The sequence below is a fragment of the Dendropsophus ebraccatus genome, chromosome 4 (assembly GCF_027789765.1).
Source record: "Dendropsophus ebraccatus isolate aDenEbr1 chromosome 4, aDenEbr1.pat, whole genome shotgun sequence".
In the NCBI taxonomy this organism is placed as follows: domain Eukaryota; kingdom Metazoa; phylum Chordata; class Amphibia; order Anura; family Hylidae; genus Dendropsophus; species Dendropsophus ebraccatus.
In genome coordinates, this window is record NC_091457.1 from 101,980,282 (window position 1) to 101,994,078 (window position 13,797).

Sequence of the window (13,797 nt, forward strand, 5' to 3'; positions counted from 1 at the left end):
GAGAAGATGGCAGGATGTAGTGTTTTGCAGAGCAATTTTTCTCCTCTCTGTGCTCACTTACACACACCCAGCCCCCCCTCTCCCTAGAGCATAATGGACACAGAAATCCTGCTGCTTTTGCAGTGAGGGGAAAAGGTAGGAAAACTACTATAGAAGGAAACTCTTTTGCTTAATAAAACCTATTACAGAGTTTAAGATTGCTTGTACAGTTACACTTTAAGGATCCACATGCGATTTCACAGTTTGTACAGCCAGCCCCCATAACATCAACCAAGAGCTGTTAAAGGACTGGTGCAGTCTACAGAAGTATTGAGATCACTGCAGTCTAAAAAAACTTTTTATATATACTTTCCAGGCTTCTAATAACAAACCCTAAGTTAGGACACAGGCTCTAGCTCTGTTTACATCAATTAAGTCCTAAAAGTTACAAATCTACATTAGAAAACAAGCAAAAATATACTCTGTGTATGTTGGGGTGCCTATAGAGTTGCAGAGTCTAGTTTGTGTGACTAGAGTAGGTATGCTTTGCTATCCCACAAAGACTATGGAGGAGATTTATCAAACTGGTGTAAAGTAGAACTGGCCCAGTTGCCCCTACCAACAAATCAGATTCCACTTTTTATTCCTCACCGATTCTTTGGAAAATGAAAGGTGGAATCTGATTGGTTGCTAGGGGCAACTGAGCCAGTTTTACTTTACACCAGTTTGATAAATCCCCCCCTATGTTTGTTATGGTGTAATGACCATTGCAATGTGTGACTTTTTTTTTTGCACAGTGAATGGGTCTTTGCTGATATATCTATATAAATAAGAAATGTTACCAATTCACTAACAGGATTCAGATATATAAAAATATGTAAGGAGCTGAAAAACTAATATCAAAACTGGTACGAAAAGGTGCCGTTCTACAAAACATTACACTGCATAAGAAGAAACTCGCCACCTGCGGAGACCCATGGCCCTTGGAATGTCAGCCATTATTTTGGCACGTTTATATTATGGTTCCTGAGTGAAAACCTGAGATGTGACAAAGAGATAAGATACAAGCTTCCCCACACAGCTCTGTACCTAATCAAAAGGTGCTATAGTAATAATGATATTGGAGGATGATGGGGGTGGAGGTATAATGAGCCGGAGGGGACTGTAGTGATAAAGGGGGATGGTTCCAGTTATAATATGGCTGGGGACAGCTGTAGCAATGATATGATATAAGTTGTGATTGGAGTGGGGAAAGTTGTAGTGGAGACAGGAATCTGGGGTAAGAGCGAAGGAGGATGAAAGATTTCCTAAATAGGGGGGAGGTGCCTCTATCTTTCTCTGTTTTGTTACTTTATGTTATAATATCTTGATGGCACAAATGGCATTTTGCAGGTTTTGCCATCCACCAGCTTCTTTCTGACCTCCAGCTGCAGAGCTGTGCCAGCTTTTGCATACTCTGGCTCCACGTATCCCATCGCCACGTTCAGACGTAAGCAGGGGGAGGGGCAGCCACTGGTCACTTCCCCTGGAAAGAACAAAAAGAATATTATACCTGCAGAATGATGCAGAAACAGAACTGACACCATGCTGATGCTGTGGTGCTCTACGTTAAGTTGAAAACAGATGTAAATAAGCCCAGGGCTAGAGATTAATCATCAAGGCAAATTTTTTTTTTATCTCTATAGCGAATCCCAGCACCAAGGTATGACCTCTTATTTTTATAAATACAGTAGATGAGGGTGAAAAGCCCAGAGGGCATTCCCCAACACTGTAAAAGTCCAGGTAAGGTCAACCTAGGGCTGGGCGATATGGCCAAAAAAATAAAATCTCGATTTTTAAAAAAATTTGGGACGATTCTCAATTTAAATCTCAATTTTTTTTCTTTTTGCTAAATAAACATTATTTTCCCTGCAGCATCAGATACTATTTTATTAACGTTTGAGACAACTGTACTGCTTCCCAATGTAACAGTGCTCCCCCTGTGCCCCCATGTAGTAGACAAGCCCCCTCTGTGCCCCATATAAGTAGTTTTCCCAAATATGTGCCCTATGTACTCTGTGCCCCCATACTGTATAGTATAGGAGATCTTCTATGTGCCTCCATCTAGGTAGGGTGTAATAGTAGGGGTACAGTGAATAAGGGGTGTCGTAGTACAGGAACAGATTAGGGGGACTGGGGCAGCTGAGGCAGCTAAGGGTCACTGAGGGGGTATGGGGCAGACTGGGGGTGACTGAGGGGGTATGGGGCAGACTGAGGAGGTATGGGGCAGACTGGGGGTGACTGAGGGGGTATGGGGCGGACTGGGGGTCACTGAGGGGGTATGGGGCGGACTGGGGGTCACTGAGGGGTATGCTGCAGACTGGGGGTCATTAAGGGGGTTTGAGGCAGACTGGGGATCACTGAGGGGTATGGAGCAGACTGGGGGTCACTGAGAGGGTTTGAGGCAGACTGGGGGTCACTGAGGGGGTGTGAGGCAGACTGGGGGTCACTGAGGGGGTGTGAGGCAGACTGGGGGTCACTGAGGGGTTTGGGGCAGACTGGGGGTCACTAAGGGTGTGTGGGGCAGACTGGGGGTCACTAAGGGTGTGTGGGGCAGACTGGGGGTCACTAAGGGTGTGTGGGGCAGCTGAGGGGGACTAAGGCAGGCGCGGTAAAGTGTGGGGTCCCGCTGTACAGCTCCAGGACCCGTAGCGACGCTGTCTCCTTCTGCTGCAGTCCGTGCCGGCTCCTCCACAGACCGGGGACCTGCACGTGTGACAGGAAGGGAACCGGACGCAGGTCAGCGCGGGTCTGCCATGTAAGGGGCGGGGACAGGTCAGCCGCGGCTCTGAGGAGAGGCTGGAGCCGCCGGTACCACATCTCTCCTGACTGCCGGCCCTGCACCTCACAGCGCCGCCCTGACACTCTCCGGACCCGACACTTTACCGCGCCGTCCGTCCCTGCACCGCTCCGCCCGCAATGATTTTTTTATGAAAATCGAATTTACGATTTTTACAAAAAAAATCGATTCTGACTTTCTGGGCGAATTAATCGAATTATTCGATTACTTGCCCAGCCCTAGGTCAACCCACCTCTTTATTACCACATCTGTACATACTACCCAATTTGACTGACAGGTACTAAATAAAAATTAAATAGGATGGGCTTTTGCCATACTGAGGAACACCCCCTGGGCTTTTGACCCTGATCTACTATATTAGCAAAATGACTTATATTTTGACACTGAAAAGGACTATAGAGCTAAAAGGTACACCTAGGATAATGATGGCTTGGAATAGCCATGTGCATATTTTCACCGATTTTCCTGCTAACAGTCCTTATATAATGTTGGCAACGATTTGGGAGGTCGTACAGAAGATGATGCTTTAACCTGGAGTGCCTCATCTGTCCAGTACTCACCAATGACACGTCCTTCCAGATTCAGTATCGGTGTGTGCTGGCGGACAGGAGGCCCCGTAGATGTCAGTCCCACGCGTTTACGTGTCACTCTTCCTTTAATCTGTGGAACAATGACTGAAGCTCCAGGAAAGTCCATGGCAGTTCTGCGGCGTTTACCTATAAAAAGTGGAAGGGTCATTGTATTATGTTCGGCTTCATGATGTCTGCTCTGACTCCAAACTTACATCAGTGATACCACTAATTTCCCCTCACTCACCTAACGTCCACACCAGACTCGCCTCCACTGGACTGGTGGTCTCATCAATGTCATTGCCATACAGACAGAGGCCAGCCTCCAGGCGTAGACTGTCTCGGGCTGCTAGACCCGCTAGCCTCACTTCACTGTTTTGCAGCAGTCTCTCAGCCAGTTCCACTGCTCTGTTAGCAGGCACAGAGATCTGAAGAGGCATCACAGAAAGCATGACTTCCAAAAATAAGCATATTATGTACCTTAAAGTGTAACGGTCATGTTTTTTTTTTATTTATTGCAAAAATCAGTAGTATAAGCGATTTTAAGAAACTCTGTAATAGGTTTTATTAGCAAAAAAAGCCTCTTTCTGTACTCAAAAAGCAATTTCCCAGCCTCCCCCCCGACTTCTTATCTGTGCATTATCAGGCAAACACGTCTTCATTACAGAGAAGCCAGTGAAGATGGGTTCTGCTCTCTCCATTATCTCCTATGAAGGGGGGGAGGGGCCGAGGGAGATGAGAGAGCAGGAAGAGATGACATGAAGGTCAGCTGTTTGTAGACTCTCTGGGCACCTAAAACACTGGATTCAGGGGTCAGAAAGGTCAGTGCTCATCTAGGAACTTGTTGAGTGAAAATTGCAGGGTGTTGTGCTGTGCAGAAATCTTCTGTGCTCATTCACTCCTCTAAGCCCCTCCCCTCTCCATAGCCACATAATGGACACAGAAATCCTGCTTCTTCTGAAGTGACAGAGGAGCTAGAAAAACTGCTTTTTCAGTACAGAAGAAAACTCTTGGTTAATAAAACCTATTACAGAGTTTCTTAAAATCGCTTGTACTGTTGATATTTGTTTTCAGAAAAATGACACTTAAATGACAGTTACGCTTTAAGGCCCTATTACACAAAACGATTATTGGCCTTACTTGGTCAATTACCGGTCGTTTAGGCTGATAATCGCTTTGCGTAATAGGATGTGTTGAAAGATGCTGATTTTTGCAGTGATGTTCTGCTGCACAATGCTCCATGTAAGAGGAGCGGTGGCAGTAGAACACTGCTGACTTTAAAGGAGTTATCCAGTGCTACAAAAAAAAATGGCCACTTTTGCACCACTCTTGTCTCCAGGTTGGGTGGGGTTTGAAACTCAGTTTCATTTAAATAAATGGAGCTTAATTGCAAACCTCACCTGAACTGGAAACAAGATTAGGGCAAAAGTGGGCCTTTAATGGGCAGTCAGAACGATCTAAAGATCATTAGGGCAGCCCCTTCTGCAGCTCCCTGCTCGCTGTCTGTAATAGCAGGCAGCGAGCAGGGAACGAGGGGGAAGTGAGTGCTGAATTGACAGGTTGACGCCCGCTTCATGCCGTGTAATACAGCCTTTAAACTGTGCCTGTACTTCATTATCAACTCTGTCTGTAGTCAGTGGTAGTCTCAGTATTTCATTCCAATCAGAAGCCTAAGAACATGACTGGGGATCAGTAGACAGCTGTTACAGGGTTATTGCCCCTAGTTAGCCCACAGCAGGGAGCTGCCTGCAGGGAGGCCTTTCATTGTAGGACCAAAGTAGAAACATAGCATCAGAAAGCTGCTTTGTATATCATTCCCAATGTAGCATGAAAGACTTATAAGTCTTTTTACTTCTTTATGATTATCTCCTGAAGGAGAAACATTACCCCTTTGTTCCTATAGATTAGCAAATTCATTTTCTAAAATACTCTGTGCTTACAAGCATCTAAAGACTATTCTGAGGTCCAATCCTCGTGACAGACCATTTTTAGTCTCAGTTACACCCTCCATAATCAGCCCACCTACCTCCATCCCGTCCTCCCCTGTGTACCCACATCGGGTCACTCTGCAACCAGAAATCCCAAACACATTGGTAGTGACCCCAGTCATGAATGTCAGCTTGGAAAGGTCATCACTTATTCCGGTCTGGAGAACTTTAGCAGTAGAAGGACCTGGAGGTAAAAAAAAAAAAGAAAGATTCAAATTGTCATCAATATCTGGATCCCGACCACTGATTCTGCAGTCTGTCCTGTAGACTGTAAGCTCTAGTGTTTCACGCTAGGATAGTAATCTGGTTTACCACCAGCAGTGGGCATACAGAACTGACTGATCTAGGAAATGATCCACAGGGCAAACTCATCCCCCCTCCCCCTTCTGGGGTGATTTAAGTAAGTGGGGCCAGGCGGGACTAAGGTCATATTACATATTACATAATGGCAATCGTGGCTGGAATAAAGTATGATATTGGAATAGAGCGAGATGTGACCTTGCAGAGCCAAGAGAGCATAGTCCACGACTTCTAATGCCACGTCCTGTCCAGCTGCTCTGAACTCCTGCAGTTTGTTCTGGAGGAGACAAATAAATACAAGTGACTGGTCAACTTTACAGGATGAAACTGTGAGTGACAAGATGAAAGCTGTTACCTGCATATGGGCAGAGTCTTTCTCAGCACAGCCGGCATTGGACACTACATAGAGGTAACCCTCTGAGGTGTTCGTTACAATGAGGTCATCAATAATCCCACCGCTATCATTAGTGAAGAGGGACAATGTACTCTACAGAGACAGCAACAGAGGTTGTCACAGCCCAGCCCCTGTTACGGACATCACTGAATATACAGTAATACAACTCAGTGATCAGACATGAGATCTACACATTTTATCCTACAGCCCCGCCCATTAGACATCACTGAATATAATTGTAATATAATATTTTGTAGGACCCGGGAACATAATAATATGTGTATAAAGATAATAACCTGATTTTGCTTCAATTCCGCAATGTCACCAACCACAAGGCTTTCAATGAACGCTATCTGATTTTTTCCGTGTATCCGGGTCTGAAATACAAGAAGTGAACAGTGCAGCAGCTTTCCTCTACTCATTGGCACACTAATAATGTACAATACAGATTTTAATTATTATTAAAGGGAACAAATGACCTCACTGAGGGAGTGTGACCTGGCTCCAGTATCAGCTCTCCAATGCTGTGCCCGGCAATTTAAAAAAATACAACTTTAATGCTTGGTCCCATCACTCGGTAAGTAGGTTGGCAGCCTGAGCGCTGGAAACTTAAAGGGACTCTGTCAGCACCTGGGCCCTACCTGATGTGCTGGCAGTGTGCTATAGTTGGCAGTCCCCTAGTGAGTATGTTGCCTTTTGGCAATTTGTCCATGGAGTGGACTATGCACCATCTCGGGTCTCCAAATGTAATGAGGAGTCAAAGTGGAGTTGCGATAAAGCTTTTGTGGTTCAATTTAGCACACCTCACCAATCTTCATGGATAATCAATGCTGCCCGGCCTCCTGCTCGCTCAGCTGTCAGTCAGTATCTGCCCACAGAGAACTGCAATCAGATATAGTTGAAATTCCAAGCCTGTGTCTGAGCTGTGGTCTAGAAGTAAATAACCCTCTAGAAACCAGCAACAGTTTGTTTTCTTTGGTTCGAATCCCCGGATGGAAATGAAATAGTTTTTTTTTCTTGTCAGGATTCTATTAATAAAAAACTAAACAAATCTGAAGGTGATTGTAAATTCACAATTACTTTTAAAAGTAATACAATGATGAGAAAAAATAAAACATAAATATCTAAATTTCCTTTCCATCAGGGGAATTGAACCAAGGAAAACAAACTGGTCTCTGGACAGGTGATTTATCTCTAGGCCACAGCTCATACATAGGCTGGAAGTTTCAACTACATCTGATTGCAGTCCTCTGTTTGCAGATACTGACTAACAGCTGAGCGAGCAGGTCAGGCAGCATTGATTATTCATGAAGAAGAGTGAGGAGGAACAAGTGCTGAGGTGTGCTAAATTGAGGCACACCGCGTGACAGGGTCCCTTTAAAGATAAAAAAAAAAAAAAAAAAATTATTTATTTAAATTGCCACCCCACTGGAAACTCCCAGGCCCAGCAGTTTTAAGGTACTGGAGCTAAACAACACTCCCTAAGGGTGCGTTCACACCTACAGGATCTGCAGCAGATCTGCAGCAGATTTGATGCTGTGTTCAGTTATTTAAATGAAATCTGCTGCAGAAAATCAGCTGCAGATCCTGTAGGTGTGAACGCACCATTAAGGAGGTAATTGGTTCCCTTTAAAAGAGCTGCTTACCTGAAGCATGTGAGAGACGTCAAACAGCGAGCAGTGCTGGCGGGTGTGGAGGTGAGATGCAATGTGACTGTCCTTATACTGAACTGGGAGACTCCAACCAGCAAAGTCCACTATTTTACCGCCATGCTCACGGTGAAAGTCGTAGAGCGCTGTGTGGCGAGATGCCTCCCCCTGAAGACAGAAGATAAAGAAATAGAAATCACCACCTTGAATACAGTGTATCTACTGCTGTATGTTAGGCCACATTCACATCTGATAAGTAGCCTATGTTCGGAGTATACAAAATAGTGTGCTAACACATACTGAGGCATACCTGTACCAGGTCCATTACACTCAATAGACAGAATGTAGTCTACTAGTAACCACGTTTGGTCCCTTTCAAAGAGTCCGAAAACTGAACAAAAGTCATGAGTAGACTACGTTCCGTCTTTTGAACTATATGCCAGTATCTCCATGTATACTCTGAACACAGGCTACTAGAGATGAGTGAACCTCGAGCATGCTCGAGTCCATCCGAACCCGAACTTTCGGCATTTGATTAGCGGTGGCTGCTAAAGTTGGATAAAGCCCTAAGGCTATGTGGAAAACATGGATATAGTCATTGGCTGTATCCATGTTTTCCAGACAACCTTAGAGCTTTATCCAAGTTCAGCAGCCCCAGCTAATCAAATGCCGAAAGTTCGGGTTCGGATGGACTCTACAGGCTACCCATCACACATGAACACGGCCTAAATCCTGTCATTAGCCCAAGCTGCTGTGCCAGATCCAGCTGCTTCTGCTGCGATTAGTAATGTCTGGCTGAGCACCAGGAACAGGAATAATAAAGATTCATTGTAAAAGCGACAGAAAGCAAAAATAATTGTGCCCCCTGCTAATAATGCAGCCTTCCCCACACAGCACCCCTACTAATAATGGAGGATGGCTCTTGCCTCAGGGTATGTTTGCAAACATTGAACTTTCATTGCAGGAACGAAATAAAGGAAAGCTGGACGTGATATGGTTCCCAGCTGCACAATACAGATCTACTTTGCAGCTCCCTGAGGCTACCAGCCGCATCTGCAGCGGTAGCTTTTCATTGGGAAAAAGGGAGTTTTGGAATCGGAGAGCTGCACAGTAGCTTTGTACTGTGCAGCTTGGAACCATATCAGCACAATCCTGCTGCTTGGTTCCCTTTAAAGTGTCCCTGACATTATAACTTTCAAAAAAATCAACTTGATTAATAGCAAGTTGATATAAAGCAAGTTTGCAATTTAAATTCATTATGTTTATTAGTTATAATGGAAAACCCGGCACTTTATGTTTTTTTGAGGGAAAAAAGTCAGAAAACAGGAAGTCCCCTGTATCCCAGGCCATCTGAGCACTCACAGAGAGAAGGCAGTCATGTGACTGATGGACACATTGAGCCGTGACTCTCTGTACTGGCCGGAATTCCTGTGTTTAGTATCTTTTTTTTTTTTTTTACAACCAGCACAAGTCAGAAAATCTGCCTTCAGGAGACTGGACCTGGATTTCTGGTAAGTTCAGCTTTGTTTTACAGGATGGTAACAACAAAAATAATGAATGTATATTGCAGACTTTACTTTGCTTTACATCACATCTAGTGTTGATTTAGATTTTGAAAGTTATAATGACAGGTACACTTAATAGTAATAGATTAACTCAATGAAAATGTACTGTGAACACAGACTTAATGTAAGTGCCCACTGACTGAATCTCATCACACCCAAATACGTAAACGCTATCCTGGCGGCAACATTCCTGAACGTGTCCCTTATCCCCTTATGTCACAAGCTGAGGCCAAACTCCAGCAGAGAACCAACCTTTGGTCTCAGTAACAGACTGTTGTCATTCTCTCTCTCTATATATATCTATATTATATATATATATATATATATAGATATCTATATGTGCACACACACCACCACCTGTATGCAGTCACACTCGAGACCTGTTTGCACAATGATACACGTGGGGGCTCCGCTAAGTCTATGTTCACACATAGCACTTAATGCGCGTTTAATAAGCATTATTTTGCCGCAAAGTCCGTAATGCGCAATAAAATATTAACTTTTTTGTCACAATTCCATCAAAATTGCGGCAAACCTATCACTATTTACAGCGAAAGTACGAATTTGTGGCAAAGTAGCACTAACTAACCCTATTAAAAGCACATTTAGTGCTATGTGTGAACAAAACCTAAACACATGTCCAGAGTCACAATAATGCAAAACACATGATTTATACAGATGGTGATCAGGCATAGTTATCATGGATCAGGCATACTGATGGTGATCAGGTATACAGATATCATGGATCAGACATACAGATGGTGATCAGGTGTACATTTATCATGGATCAGGAGTACAGTTATCATGGATCAGGCATACAGATGGTGATCAGGCATACAGTTCTCAGGGATCAGGTGAACAGTTCTCATGGATCAGGCATACAGATGGTGATCAGGCATACAATTATCATAGATGAGGCATACAGATGGTGATCCGGCTTACAATTATCATGGATCAGGCATACAGTTCTCATGGATCAGGCATACAGATGGTGATCAGGTGTACATTTATCATGGATCAGGAGTACAATTATCATGGATCAGGCATACAGATGGTGATCAGGCATACAATTATCATGGATCAGGCATACAGATGATGATCAGGCGTACAGTTCTCATGGATCAGGTGTACAGTTCTCATGGATCAGGCATACAGATGGTGATCAGGCATACAGTTCTCATGGATCAGGCATACAGATGGTGATCAGGTGTACATTTATCATGGATCAGGAGTACAATTATCATGGATCAGGCATACAATTATCATGGATCAGGCATACAGATGATGATCAGGTGTACAGTTCTCATGGATCAGGCATACAGATGGTGATCAGGCATAGAGTTCTCATGGATCAGGTGTACAGTTCTCATGGATCAGGCATACAGATGGTGATCAGGCATACAGTTCTCATGGATCAGGCATACAGATGGTGATCAGGTGTACATTTATCATGGATCAGGAGTACAATTATGGATCAGGCATACAGATGGTGATCAGGCATACAATTATCATGGATCAGGCATACAGATGATGATCAGGTGTACAGTTCTCATGGATCAGGCATACAGATGGTGATCAGGCATACAGTTCATCATGGATCAGGAGTACAATTATCATGGATCAGGCATACAGATGGTGATCAGGCATACAATTATCATGGATCAGGTGTACAGTTCTCATGGATCAGGCATACAGTTGTCATGGATCAGGCATACAGATGGTGATCAGGTGTCCCGCTATAATGGATCAGTCATACAGATGGTGATCGATAACTCTATGTGTATGACTGAAGACTCCCTTCCATGTGACGCTTTCTGCAGCAGATGCATGAATTTTTGCCCAAGTATTGATCAGACTTAAGGTGACTGATCAGTTATTGATAAGCTGTAGAGACGTATAATAATTATCTGATCAGTGGTGAGTCCCCTGGTTATCGATCGGTTGCACTCATCTGCCCTATGGTCCCTGATCGCTCTCATGGTTATTGCTGCAGCTGTAATAATGGTAGTAGCTATCTCCCCGCACACGGTGGAGCCGCCCTGGTGCTCCGGGTACCTGGCTCCCGCTGTAGCCTCTCTCCTGCCCTCCGGATCTCCACACACGAGCAGCGACCGTCCGCAACCAGCGCATCGTTTCAGCTCACAACAGCCAGTTCAGTAGTCTGCGCCTGCGCAAGGAACACACCTCCAGCTGCCGGCGCGCATGCGCAATAAGCAAGCACCTAGCAGATACCGCGCATACGTGCTAATGTTAGTTGCCTTCCTGTGCACTAGGATGTTGTCGTTCCAGTACCAGCAGCGGTAATTTTACACTTCACAAAACCTGATTTTTTATTTTTTTTTATATATCCTGCTGCTGCTGAGTAACCGGCGATAATATTCATGCTGTGTAATATCGAAGCCCCCAAGCGCTGTATAGTTCTGGGTGTAAGGAGCGCCCCCTGGTGGCTAGATTAGAGTAAACTCTCTCCACCTTCTTATGCAGACCAGATAACTTGTAACATATTTCAGTTTCAAACTATGGCTACCAATGCATATGAGATATATTGTCTAACTGTAGCAAACTACCATGAAATCATAACGATATTGAACATTGAAACCTGAGTTAGAGATAAGCTAATGTGTCAGAGGACCAACGAATGGGAAAGAGGAGCCAAATTGTGACTGGATTAGAGGTTCTCTACTGTGCTCTGTATACAGTAGCCTACCAATAGTAGTCCAAGAAAGGACAGCTGCTGGGGTGGCTATGGGGTCATGTGTTTCCAAGGATCATTGATGAATGTGGGAGTAAAAACACATTATCTCCCCATGTAAAACAGATGCTGATGACAGTGAGCTGGGAATTCACTGCCAACTATTCAACCATCTAAATTCTAGGGGTAGATTCACACATAATAAAATAAACTGTGATACTCTGTACTGTTATGGCCTATGGCTCTGCATTCTCGATTCTGCATTCTGCTGCAATAATGTAGTGACTGCCTATTTATCTAATTAGCTGCCGGGCCTTAAACAGATCACGCTTAGGGCCCATTTACACAGAAAGATTATCTGCCAAAGATTTGAAGCCAAAGCCAGGAACAGACTATAAAAAGAGAAAGCCTGAGATAAAGGAAAGCCTGAGATTTCTCCTCTTTTCAAATCCTTTCCTGGCTTTGGCTTCAAATCTTTGGCAGATAATCTGTCAGACTGTAGCGAAAATAGGGGGGGGGGGGGCGCAAAGGGGGCGGCTGCTCCTGGGCCCACCAAGGCTGGGGGCCCCACTGATAGAGGTGGGTTGGTCCGGGTGGCAGGGTGATTTTTGCCTCCCGGAATAGTGAGTTTTAGCTGTGCGTACGGCTTTAAGACGCACGCACAGCTAAAGGATGGCACGGTGGGACAGAGACCCATTCTTCCTGTGCAGGCAGCCTGTATGTCAGTCTGCCTGCACCGGAAGCTAGAAGAGGAGGAGCTGAGGACTGGCCAGGAGAAGAGCTTCTGGGAGCAGAGGAGAGGTGAGTAGGGGGCACTGCACAGAGGAGAGGGGCACATACTGGTCAGGGGGGGCCTACAGGGGTGGGGGGAGATAGGCTGTGTTCATAGTTGAAGGGGCCCTATAATGTGCCGATAAGCCCCGCCCCGTTTTCACAAGCCCCGCCCCCCAATGCGGCCCGCTGGTGTGCTATTAACCCTGTTACTTCCAGATTGTACAGGGCAAGAGGAGAGAGGGGCTCTATAGCAAGTGGGATATTAACTCTAACTCAGCCAGTTAGAGGCCACCCTGCTTCCCAGTATCTTATAGTGAGGTCCTCCAGCGTCCCAGTATCTTATAGTGTGGTCCTCCAGCGTCCCAGTATCTTATAGTGTGGTCCTCCAGCGTCCCAGTATCTTATAGTGTGGTCCTCCAGCGTCCCAGTATCTTATAGTGTGGTCCTCCAGCGTCCCAGTATCTTATAGTGTGGTCCTCCAGCGTCCCAGTATCTTATAGTGTGGTCCTCCAGCGTCCCAGTATCTCATAGTGTGGTCCTCCAGATTTCCAGTATCTTATAGTGTGGTCCTCCAGTGTTCCAGTATCTTATACTCTGTATAGTGTGGTCCTCCAGTATCTTATACTCTTATATATGTGGTTCTATATGTGAGATGTAGAGAGTATTTTTCCTGCTCTTAGTCCTTATTCACTATGAATAATGTAGCATAATATTCCTTTTATTATTTGGAAAGCAGTGTTGTCTGATGAGGTTCCCTATGGAAAACCTAATCGGTTGGGGGCCCACTGAGACTCACTCGCCCCCCCTAGGCAGAACCCCTAGCTACGCCCCTGCTGTCAGATAATGCATTCCTTTGTTGAGAGCATAAAAGGGACGGTTTTAATGTTATATATGTGTGTGTGAGTGAGAGTGTGTGTGTGTGTGTGTGTGTGTGTGTGTGTACAGCAGATCCAATATTACCTACTGCAATAGTATATTGTTTCTCCTTTATCTTGTGGGAGCATGAGGCCCATGATCTTTATCTACCCACATACATAACACGTTAATA

General features: G+C 44.9%; 1 protein-coding gene across 1 annotated transcript; it reads right to left on the reverse strand.

The window, feature by feature from the left end:
• Positions 1-703: 703 nt before the first annotated feature.
• On the reverse strand, positions 704-11,441 carry AMT (aminomethyltransferase). Its single transcript, XM_069968651.1, has 9 exons — positions 11,339-11,441; positions 7,716-7,886; positions 6,366-6,446; positions 6,031-6,162; positions 5,874-5,952; positions 5,414-5,559; positions 3,635-3,815; positions 3,379-3,534; positions 704-1,504 (listed from the first exon to the last, which is right to left on the reverse strand). Exons 1-9 carry the CDS (start codon positions 11,411-11,413, stop codon positions 1,326-1,328), a joined length of 1,200 nt encoding a protein of 399 aa, XP_069824752.1. The 5' UTR covers positions 11,414-11,441; the 3' UTR covers positions 704-1,325.
• Positions 11,442-13,797: the final 2,356 nt, after the last annotated feature.

Bases quoted from the DNA above. Each gene is read 5' to 3' on its own strand.
- AMT (XM_069968651.1), bottom strand. From the start codon at position 11,413: ATGCGCTGGTTGCGGACGGTCGCTGCTCGTGTGTGGAGATCCGGAGGG. The intron at 3,535-3,634 runs GTGAGTGAGGGG...CACTTTTTATAG, and splicing joins GAGTCTGGTGTGGACGTTAG to GTAAACGCCGCAGAACTGCC. The intron at 1,505-3,378 runs GTGAGTACTGGA...TGTTCTTTCCAG, and splicing joins TCTGGAAGGACGTGTCATTG to GGGAAGTGACCAGTGGCTGC.